This window comes from Dermatophagoides farinae, chromosome 3 (assembly GCF_024713945.1).
Source record: "Dermatophagoides farinae isolate YC_2012a chromosome 3, ASM2471394v1, whole genome shotgun sequence".
NCBI classification, from domain to species: Eukaryota; Metazoa; Arthropoda; class Arachnida; order Sarcoptiformes; family Pyroglyphidae; genus Dermatophagoides; species Dermatophagoides farinae.
In genome coordinates this window covers 6029203-6041145 of record NC_134679.1, presented here as the reverse complement: position 1 = coordinate 6041145, position 11943 = coordinate 6029203, and the positions used below count along the sequence as shown (strand labels likewise).

Here is an 11943-nt window from a genome sequence, read left to right as displayed (position 1 = left end):
TCATCATCATCATCACAATCAACGCCCCAAAACCAATTATTATTTGCCTGAATAAAAAATTTCTAAATTACGATAACAGTTTCCAACTGTTTATTATTCTGGATCATCTCATGATGTTCCAAACATGAACCAGTGTTTTATCTAGAATTTCATTCGATTCTATTCAATTCAATTGAATGAATGAATGGATGATTTTTTTTTCTTTTGGTGATGATTTAGTAAATGGCTATAAGCTATCCATCTCTCTTTCTCTCTCTCTCTCTCTCTCTCTTTTCAATCTCATATATATCGTCGTATGTTTTAAGCTATAGCAATAGATGTATATTATGTTTATTGTTGAGTGAGAAAAATAGGTGGGATCAAATTTTTCGTGACTTTTGTTTGTGTATAATATCGACACTCACAAAAACACAAACACACACACACACTTTTACACATATCAGCTATCGACTCTTTTCGTCGTCGTCGTCGTCATCTTCTTCTTCTTGTTTTCACAACAACTTCACATATACTGATGACAGCAATGATGATGTTGATGATGATGATGATTTCGACGACTACAACGACGACGACGACGACGAATATTTTTTTCTGTGATGTTGATGACGATGATGATGATGATCATTATTCGATGTTCCATCGATCGAAACACTAACTCGACATATTTATTGTGTGTTTGTTTGTGCTTGTATATCAACAACTATCATCAAGAAGCTGAAAATAAAATCAAATCAAATCCTGTTTGTGGTGAATTCACAGGAAGTTAATTATTGAATATTTATGTGTGATCATTGTGAAAAAAAAAAATTTATCAAATTAATCAAAAAAGCAAATGCAAACAAAAAAACAAACAAAAATTTCCGTGCAATCAACGTTTAATTGTTTTCCATTCTTTTACTTCAAATTAATTAATTAATTAATTAATTGAGAGAAAATTTCTTTCCATTCATCGATGATTCAAGGTATGTGATTTGTGTGTGTGTGTGTGTATGAATAAATAAAGAGTTTTAGCATCATTTTAATTTGGTAAAAGCGAAATTTTGTCAGATTTAGTTATTAATATTCATATTCACATAATTGGAATTAATTAATTTGAATACATTAATCTTATTTGGCTTTGAAAATCTTCTTTTGTGTCTTAATAATTCCAATTTAGATTTTGTTGAAAGATTTTCTTTTCTGTTTGCATACCACAAAAAAAGGTCAACATTCAGGTCATTTGAATGTTTATAATTAAAGAAATTTTTTTTCTTTTACAAATTATTTTGTGTATGGCACGCGATCAACAATGATCACACACACACACACACACACACTGGGACATGTGTTGGATTTGGCAATAAATCAATCAATTTTATTCAGTTCATAATTGTTTGTTTTTTATTTGTTCGTTAGCCATATGATTATGATTAGACTTTTTGAAGAATATTCAGTATTTTACATATATTCATTAAAATCGATTCGGTCAATATTTTTTTTGTTTTTTTGAATTCAAAAATCAATTTGTGGTTTTTTTCAAATAAAAAAAAGAACTCAATTAATCGGTTGAAATTTTTTGGGTTTATTTAGCACACGCACACACAATATGTGTGTCTCTGTTGACCATGATAGTCGATAATCATAATCATGTGGTTTTGAATTTTAATTTTTTTTCTGGTGTGTGTGTGTGTGTATTCAGAAAAACAAATGTGTCTTGCACATTCTCTATTTTACACCAACGATATAAAGGTCGATCACCATAACTAATGGTTATTTTTTTTTCTTGAAAAAAAAAATTCTTTAATTAAGATTGAATGGCCATCGATGATTAATAGCGATGACAACAAAATCAATGGTCAATACGAATTCGAAACATTCATCGGCCAACAAACAATCAACTAATCATTCAAATCATCAACATAAACAACAAACATTGAAAATGTCTACAAAAGCAAAACATTTTTCCATAGATTCATTAATCAGTAGTAATAAAGATGCTGATTTGAATAAAGTGGATAATGTGGATACAATAACAACAACAACAACCGCACCAAGACGTCAATTGAATAATTCTTCAACACGTTATAATAATAATCATCATAACAATAGTCAAACAACAATTAATGGCAATCATCATCTTCTTCATCATCATCAATGGAATGATATCAATCAACGTAAACGTTCTGCTCATGATATGGAACATAAATATCGACCAACAAAAACATTGAAATCAAGACGTTTAATTGATGATTATAATAGTGTACAAAATAATGTAAATGTTGAAGATATTGATGTTGATAATGATGATAATAATGTTGGTGATGATGATGATGATGATGATGATGAAGAGATTAATGTTGATGATATTGTCGATATTGAATCAAATGGTGATGGTTCAAGCCATGATGATGAATGTGTTTCATGTAAATCGGATCCAAATAGTAATCAACCAATTAGTCCAAATTTAGTTGCCGCATATCCATATGATCCGTCATCATTATTGGGATTAAAAGGCACCATTCCGACGGATGTAAATCCATTTTTTAATCCAGCACATTTTAATCTAAATCTTTTACGTGCTGGTAGCCTACCACCTGCACATTTATCTCAACTTCATCCAAGTATAGCACTACAACAACGTTTGAATGCCGAATTCAATAATTCATTTGCTGATCTCGCTAAATTTGCCAAGATATCACCATCAGGTTTAACATCATCAACTGCATCAATACAACAACCACCACCATTACCACCACCACCACCTCCACCTGTCATACAACAAGCGTCACCTTCATCGAAAAATTCCAAAAATTATCCAAAATCAGCATTTTCATTCGTAAATAATTCATCTGATAATAATGATTATGATAATAATCAAGCAAGATCGGATTCAAAATCGAATAATCGATCTTCAAACTATACATTGAACAATAAAGAACCATCATCTAAATATTCATCAAATAGTCATTATCGTGATAAAGAATCGTCTTCATCAACAAAACGATCACAACATTATTCATCATCATCATCATCATCAACGAATCATCATAAAAGTGGTAAAAATTCCAATGATTCAAAGAATAGTAATGCAAACAGTAAACCAGAGCTTAATCCAGCTTGTTTACCACGTTGTAATTGTGAAGAATTAATGAAAATTGATGCAAAATTAGAGACAAAAGAATTATGGGAAAAATTCCATGAATTAGGCACTGAAATGATCATTACTAAAACTGGTCGAAGGTGAGTGATGATTAAGATTTTAATTTTTTTCTCTTCATATTCTTACGAAATAACCAGTAAAAATGTCCATAAAACACATACCAACAACACACAGAGACACAAACAAACACTTATTTGAGACAGATAAGAAATTACAAGCGAAATTTATTTGCGAGAAAAAAAATTCAATGTTTTCAAAGCCGTCAAGATGTCGCCAATAGCAAATGTGTTTTCGTCGACAACTTCATCTACAAAGTGTAATCTTTTTTTTCATGTGTGTGTGTGTATGTGTTTCGGGCAAAAATTTGCCAATGCAATTACCTGTCGGCGGACACATTATCATTTGTCATTAATGATGATAATGATGATGATGATGATGATGAGAGAAAAAAAAAGGCCGGCCATTTGTTGATTATCATCATCATAATGTTTATACTATGGTCCATTTTGTTTTAACCTTACGATCTTTTTTTTTACTTGTCCATACAACCATACATACATACGTTTGTCGTGTGTCTTTTATCTTCTTTCTCTCTTTTTTTTTATTTGTCGATACAAAATTCTTATCTCCGTTACTATTATTACTACCATCATCATCATCATCATCATTTTCGATAAATGAACAAGTGAAATTTGTCGAAAAAAAACATTCAGAAGCAAAGTACTAAAGGTCAGAGATTGATTGGTCGATCGGTGAAAAGAAACAAAACCAAAACAAAAAAAAAATTAATCAGCTTTGGCGTCAATCATTTGACGCGACATCTTTTATAGTGAAGAAAAACATTGATCTAATCATGGTTTTTATGATTTGAAACACACACACAAACATGAACAGAAATGATTTTTTTTTTCGTTTTCAATTATCATAAGTGTGTGTGTTTTGTTGTCTATAGACATCAAGCTACCCTTTTTTTTGTTTTGGTTTTTTTGCACTTACTGGAGAAACAAAAAAAATTTTGTTCCCGGTTAATTCAATTTGTCAATTAGTTTATCATCAATTCGTTTAAATTGGTTTATTTTTCTCCGTTTCTTTATCTCTTTTTTTTCTGTGATTTGCGAAACATTTAAATTGATAAATTATATTTTTTTCTGCTTTTCTGCTCGTTTATTTATTTATTTATTCATTTAACAACAACAACAACAACAATTGAAGAATGTTTCCAACATGTCGTGTATCATTTCATAATACTGATCCAATGGCAAGATATGCTGTACTAATGGATATTGTACCAGTCGATAATAAACGTTATCGTTATGCATATCATCGTAGTTCATGGCTTGTTGCCGGTAAAGCTGATGCACCATCACCGATTCGTCTTTATCTTCATCCTGATTCACCATTCACTGGTGAACAATTACGTAAACAAATTGTATCATTTGAAAAAACAAAATTAACCAATAATGAAATGGATAAAAATGGACATGTAAGTTTTATATCCAATCAGTTTTATCATACATTCCATTATCAATGTTTATTTCTTTTAGATTGTTCTTAATTCAATGCATAAATATCAGCCACGAATACATTTGATTAAACTTCGTTTGGATCAACTAACACATCATAGTAGCCAATTAATGATTAATAATCTGGAAAATGAACAATTTCGTACATATATTTTTTCAGAAACGGTTTTCACTGCCGTTACTGCATATCAAAATCAATTGGTTAGTAGTTTATTGATTCTTGTTGATTGTAAATAATCGTATTTGTTTGTAGATAACAAAATTAAAGATTGATTCGAATCCATTTGCCAAAGGTTTTCGTGATTCCAGTCGATTAACCGATCTGGAAAGGTATGAAATGTAAGTAATTGTTTTTTTTTGGCAAAATTTTATTGTGGTATAATTGTAAATAAATTTTATCCACGAAAAAATGTAGAGAATCTGTCGAAACTTTATTACGGGAACATGCATTTCGACATTCACCATTTCGTGCATTTTTTGGTTCCGATCTTTCTCCACATGATCAACAAGCATTGGCAAATGCAGCTGGTATGTAATTTTCATTGATAAACAATCGATTTGTTCATTAATTCATTTCTTTAATTCTTTCCAGCATTAGGACGTCTACCATGTGGTCAAGAATTTTTGGCACTAATGGCCTCACAAGCAGCTGCACTTGCATCATCGGCATGGAAATTTGTTCCTAATGGTCAAACATCCGCCGCCGCTTCAACATCATCATCATCATCATCATTAACGACACAACCTTCTACACAATTACCACCACCAGCACCAATCACATCATCATCTACATCCTCATCTGCAATTCAGAATCAAAACGGTTCACCTGGTAGTGGTTCTCCAAATTCAACGGCTGTTTCACCGAATTCCAATGTTTATTCTTCATCTATGATGCCAGGTATAAAACTATAACTGAATACAATTGATTATTTAATTTCAAATTCAATTCTCGTTAGGATCAGCAGCCGAATTCTCTTCGATGATGGCCGTAAATCCTGCCCTAGCCAGTTTCTATTTTGGAAATATTCCACGTAATTTTCTATCTGGTCAAAATCTTTCACATCCATCACAAACGATGAATTCTGCACAGCCAGAATCGGCATCATCCTCAACGGAATTATCAAAAGTGAATAATTCTAGCAATGGTAAATCCAGCAGTAAAGCAAGTGGTAAACAATCAAATTCATTCGATGCTTTGAATCTAACCTGTACGGATGGAATTTCCTCATCAAATAATCCGAATAACAGTAGTAATTGTTCAAGTCCATTATTATCGAATTCATCGAATGAAAGTTCCACGAATTTAAATCACAATGTACAATCACAAGCAGCAGCTGCTGTAGCTGCTGCATTCTATACACAATTTCCACGATTCTTTCGCTTACCAACGGCGCCAATCACTCCACCAGGACAGAATATGGCAATGACAACACCTTCTCCACCCTATCCTCAATCTTCATTGCCGACCAATGTACCAAATAACAGTACAACAATTCAATCATCTAATCTGTCACCGGTTCAAGCTCCTAAAACATCATTTTCATCGCCTTTATCGTCTCCATTGCCGCCACCACTACCACCGCCATCACATGCATTTACATCATCACAATCAGAGACAAAAAATTTATTTACTGATGGCCATAGTCGATCATGTCCAAACACACCTCCATCACCATCATCACCAACATTATCGATATCACCGATTTCGGACATATCGAATTCCAGTCGTTTACCATCACAATTGACCAATGATAAAACGACAAGTATATCTACTTGATTATCAATAGATTTATCCTCATACACATCATATATAAAAATGATTATTTGTAAATGATTTCATTTAATAGTAATTATTATCATTAACATTCAAAACTTCCTAATGCATATCTATTTCCTAAAATATTAGTCAACTTTCACTTATATACTACTTATTTTTCCTCATCATTTCATGTAATCATCATCCGTTGGACAGTGATTGTTTGTAATTATTGATTAACCATGAATTTATTGATTATTTTGATTGATTATGATGAATAAACATGAATTTCATTCTTCATGCATCGATTTTGTATTTTTTGGCAATTTCTTTTTCTATAAAAAAATGACGCCATCCATTGGTCAAAAAAAAACTACAAACCAAAATATTCAACTGGTTATCCAAAAGATGGTGCCACTTTTAATAATAAAAAAATAGTTTAAATAATTAATAAGAGATGACACTAGCTACAAAATGAAATAAAATTGATCGAAATCATCATTATTTAAAATATGTCATTTCAATTTGATTTTGATTTAGAGTCACAAAAAAAATTTTTATTTAATCATTAGAAAATTTAGTATTTCAAAAAAAAAAAAACAATGAAATGAAGCCCAATTGATTTTCGAGATTCGTATTAGAGACAAATGACCAGCTTGGCATGGAAATCATTGTATGATCATCATTCAGATTATTATCACAGCAATAGCAAAAATATTTATATCCACCTTTCATTTATTCGTTAAACAGTGCGTACTTGATTATTTCTGACAGGAATTTTTTTTTTATAAATTTATTACAGTGATTGATTGAATTCATAGACATGTCCATTGATGTTATGATGATGATTACCATTTGTTAGTTTTTTAATTGTCGTTGTTGTTGTTGTTGCTGTTGTTTTATCATTAGAATGGTTGTTGTTGTTGTTGCTATTACTATTCATATCGGCAGCTGATAAAATTGAATAGAGATGTTCAATTCGTTTATTACGAATAAATTCATTACATTCCTTGATTTTTGATTCACGTTTGGCCATAAATTCTTCGTAATTATTATAATGATAATTTGATGAATGGCTATGATAAATTTTTCGACAGAATTCATCATCTTCTTTCTGTAGAAGTTGGAAATAATTTTCACGCGATTTTTTAATCGAACGATATTCATATTGATGATTTATTATTGCAGCAAAAAGATGCCAAATAGTAAACTCTGGCCATAATGCATCAAGAAAAAATATTGTCGAAAATGATGATTGCCAAAGAAGAAAATCTGATAAACGCATTTCACCAGATGTTCGTATCAATATATCTGGATCGTTTAGACCTAGTGAATACATAGCATTCGTAATGGTCGTATGATTAATGTCACTTGGTTCGATAATATGATTCTCGACACATTGTTGTAGATCGATGAATGCATTGTTTATTTCTTCTCTTGCTGTATAGGCAAAACAAATGTTAAGATAAAATTTATCAAATTTAGCCGTCTCGATGACCAATCGGGCAATGTTTTGTTGAATATCTATTGGAAGTAGATGAATATTACCATAGATACGTATACAGGTTTCATGTTGTTTTATTTTCGACATTTCTTCAATAACTTTTTTCGTTTGTATCCGAAACAAATCCATCAGATAATCTACTTCTTCTTTAGGTCTTTTAAAATTTTCAATACTAAACGTATAAAGGGTAGCTTGTGTAATACCGAGATCACGACACCATGACAATGTTTCAGTTAATTTTGCAAAACCTTTACTATGGCCAATCATTTTTTTAATGTTTAATTTTTCAGCAAAACGACGATTACCATCCATTATGAATGCAATATGTTTTGGTATAACACCTTGTTTCAATATTCGTATGACAATCCGTTCTAGCCATGTACGTTCATGTTTTTGAAACAATGTTGTCATTTTGATTATTGATGAATGTGAAATTAATAATAAAATTAATTAAATGATGATGATGATGATACACAAACAATTATAATGATGTAACAATATCAACAAAATTATAAACGAAATATATTAAAGATGACGTGTATTTTTTAAATAATTTTTGTTTCTATGATACGTAATAAGCTGAGTAGGCAAAATATTCAATCAGCAGCAAAAATCATAATGATCATTTGAATGTGATACATACTAGATAATTTTTGAATGAAAAAAAAAGAAACAAAATGAGTTATAATGGGGAATTACTAAATCATCAATATTTGAGTACAAACTTACTCGAAAAAAGCCGGAAAACAAATCACTGCATTGTTATTGTTTGAAAGAAACACTGGCTGTAACAAAAAAACATTGATCGTAGCCAATCACTATCACCAGTAATTAATCAGGTGTATTGAATTTTAATATTTTTTTTTTAAATTGGAATAAAATTATTATCAAAAAAGTTAATACAAAAAAAATTGAAAAAACAATCTTTTAATGATGAACACGCATGCATTTATAAAGAAAAAAAAAATAACATTGCCCTATTTCCACCTGACACAAATCGTTGATGTAGATATATTATTATATTGAAATTAAATCAGGAAAAAAATGAAAATATCATTTCAACACATTGGAAACATTTAAAATCAACGATTCTGAAGCTACAAACAACACATCGATGTCAAATTGACAATAATAATGATTTCAATACGAACATTACAACGATTTTATTATTTCCGTGATTTTCGAATCTTTAATAGTGGTCTTTCAACATCTACTAATGATTGCCGTCTAGGCAAACCATCAATTTATTATATGATGATGATAAATATACAACGACGACAAATATCGGATGATGGTCAACAACAACGACAACAAAAATCAACAACAGGAAAATCAAAAGAACATAAGGAAATGAAAGCACATTTCATGGAAGATGGTATTCGAATGACAACCAGAGAACGTTTAAAACGGATGGCTATTCTTTATGGTCCATTGGCAACCGTTTTACATATTGGTCTTTCATTGACATTTTTAGGCATAACATATATTGTGATTAAATATGGTTTCGATGCATTCGGTTTTATGAATGATCATAATTTATTTGGTGAAACTTATATGAAAATTCTGGCTACTGGTGGTACATTTGGTGTTGCATATGCAATATATAAAGCAATGATGCCATTACGTGTATTGGTCACCATATTTGTTACGCCTAAAGTTGCAAATAAATTACAAACAATGGGTTTAATTAAAAAACGTTTCTAGAAAAAAAAACGAAAACACACAGTATATTTTTTTTATTATTATATAAAATGGGAAAATATCAATTTTTCAATTTTCCTTTAGAAAACAAAAATACATTTATACAAACATCAATCTACACACACACGCACACTAACCATGTACGAATATTCAATCAACAATTTGTTCAATGTTAATGATGATGATAAATATTGTTTTTTTTTATAAAAAAAAAATTAATCAAAATTATACAGGTAATATAATGGAAAGAAAAAGAAAAAACTTGCTCTTGTGATTGTTGCTCATTTATTTTTTATGATGATGATGATTTGATGCTGTTTATTGAATGTATGGGTGGTGGTGTTGAATTCAAGAAAAAAGCCTGATAATGAACAATTAATCAATAATAATAAAGAAAAATACAAATGGAAATATAACAATATAAATGCCTTGAATTTTATGCAATATAAATTTTGTCATTGAAAATTGTTTTTTTTTTAAATAACATGGATTACATTATTATGATGGTAGTAGAGAAGAAAGCATTATTATCAACTAATTTATTAATTAGATTTAATTCTTTTCTTTTTTTTTTTTTTTTGGTGATTCATTCATTTGTTGTTGATTGATTGATGTGCGTTGATTTGATTTTTGTTTGTTTGTTTTTTCTATGTAAATGCACTGCTTTGTGTACTTTTACTGATTTTTAAACGAAAATAGAATATTGTACGATAGATAAAATAGATGAATATGATGGCTAAAAAAATATCGAGAACAATAAAACCACCATAACCAAGACGTGTACGTGCCATTGTGCCGAATATTGTACCCAATGCAATAACCAATAATATTAATGATATTGATAGAAAAATAAAGCCACGCATACGTGATAATTTCGGATTGACCGATGACAATTTTCGACAATGTGGACAACGTGCAAGCCATTCATCACGGCTAAATAAAAATGAACAATGACAATGAGCACAGAATATCGATACCGATGATTGTTCATAATTGGAATCAAGATCACCAGAACGATTATTATTATTATTATTGATCGGTAGATCAGACTTCACTATGATGATACGTCGGCTAATAAGATGAAGAAATTGAAATTTTTATCAAATTACACACTAATCAAATATTGTGATAAATCACTTACCATTGTGGTCGTGGACAGGATATACGAATCGCTGATTCATTACAGACCAAAAGACAATTACAAGGACATCTTACAAATCGACGTCCTGATGGCGCTGGTCGAATTGGCTAATTGTCAAAACAAAAAAAACGATAAATATTGACCAAATAACTGATCAAATGTCAATAACTTACGGTTGCTTCATTACAATTTTCACATTTAACAACATGTTGTTCTTTTTTATTTGTTATATCAATCATTGAACCACAAACCAAACATGCCAATAGATTATTTGTTCCAATATTTTGTGGTAAATCTTCTGGTCGAATTGGTGGAACAGGAATTACATCAGGAATATGATTGCCAGCTATCAACAAAAACAAAAAAAAAAAAAATCATAAACAAAAACAATAATCAATCAATGAAAAAAAAACTAACAAGACTGACTTGATGTGGAAAGAAGTGGGCGTCTTTCTGAATTGCCATCCATTTTTTTTAAAAAGATTTCACAAAAAGAAAAATTTCAAGATCAATAAAAAAAATGCAATTCTGTTACTGTGTCCAAAAAGTTCAATATTTAATTTTAGCCAGAAAGAATATAGCCAAAAGCCATTAAATGGCCGAAAAGAGAAAAAAAAATTATACAATAAACACAAGTAACAATAATTTAAAAAAATATATGAATCATATCAACGAATTTTGGGATTTGATGATCATAACTATTGAAATAAGATGCTGCGCACTCAAACACCATCAACATCAACATCAACAACAACAACAACAATGATACACACGAGTTGTTTTATGTTTCAGTTCTCTTTGGTGGGTATCAATAGTTGATCAATCAATATTGAAAAAAAAATCAAGATGATTGACATCAATCATCATCATTAGCGAGAAACGAGAGAAGAGAAAAATCTGTTGATAAAAATCGATCATTGATGATAAACAATAAAAAAAAACACAAATCTGTCTGCTTGTCAGCTACACCATACACGCACACACATAACGATCGATTGATTCATTTGGTAAATAAACACACAACCATTTAATAAAAATACGAGTAAAATTATCTTGCCAAATCATTATTTGTTACCATCATCATCATCATCACAATGTATTTTCTGTTTTATTTACTAAAAAAAAAATTTTACCAAAAAAAACACTGTAAAGAAATCATATATGCAAAGGGAGGAGCTT

General features: G+C 30.1%; 4 protein-coding genes across 5 annotated transcripts; 2 read left to right on the top strand and 2 right to left on the bottom strand.

Annotated features, from left to right (window-relative positions):
* Positions 1-340: 340 nt before the first annotated feature.
* On the top strand, positions 341-6717 carry LOC124494828 (uncharacterized). Its single transcript, XM_075728936.1, has 8 exons — positions 341-962; positions 1789-3219; positions 4352-4622; positions 4684-4863; positions 4916-5001; positions 5078-5190; positions 5255-5560; positions 5619-6717. Exons 2-8 carry the CDS (start codon positions 1817-1819, stop codon positions 6437-6439), a joined length of 3180 nt encoding a protein of 1059 aa, XP_075585051.1. The 5' UTR covers positions 341-962; positions 1789-1816; the 3' UTR covers positions 6440-6717.
* Positions 6718-6953: 236 nt separating this feature from the next.
* On the bottom strand, positions 6954-8895 carry Dhdds (Dehydrodolichyl diphosphate synthase subunit). The gene is made up of 2 exons (XM_047058096.2): positions 8652-8895; positions 6954-8564 (listed from the first exon to the last, which is right to left on the bottom strand). The coding sequence occupies exon 2, from the start codon at positions 8331-8333 to the stop codon at positions 7215-7217; it is 1119 nt and encodes a 372-aa protein (XP_046914052.2). The 5' UTR covers positions 8334-8564; positions 8652-8895; the 3' UTR covers positions 6954-7214.
* Positions 8896-8922: 27 nt separating this feature from the next.
* Positions 8923-9626, top strand: LOC124495004 (protein FAM210B, mitochondrial). Its single transcript, XM_047058310.2, has one exon. The coding sequence runs from the start codon at positions 9057-9059 to the stop codon at positions 9624-9626; it is 570 nt and encodes a 189-aa protein (XP_046914266.2). The 5' UTR covers positions 8923-9056.
* Positions 9627-9895: 269 nt separating this feature from the next.
* Positions 9896-11922, bottom strand: LOC124495003 (type 1 phosphatidylinositol 4,5-bisphosphate 4-phosphatase). Of its 2 annotated transcripts, none has more exons than XM_047058308.2 (4): positions 11182-11922; positions 10938-11110; positions 10765-10871; positions 9896-10694 (listed from the first exon to the last, which is right to left on the bottom strand). In XM_047058308.2, exons 1-4 carry the CDS (start codon positions 11231-11233, stop codon positions 10271-10273), a joined length of 756 nt encoding a protein of 251 aa, XP_046914264.1. In that variant the 5' UTR covers positions 11234-11922; the 3' UTR covers positions 9896-10270. The 2 variants fall into 2 exon arrangements, with proteins under 2 accessions (XP_046914264.1, XP_046914265.1); XM_047058309.2 differs by having other exon boundaries at positions 11191-11857.
* Between the last annotated feature and the right edge of the window lie 21 nt (positions 11923-11943).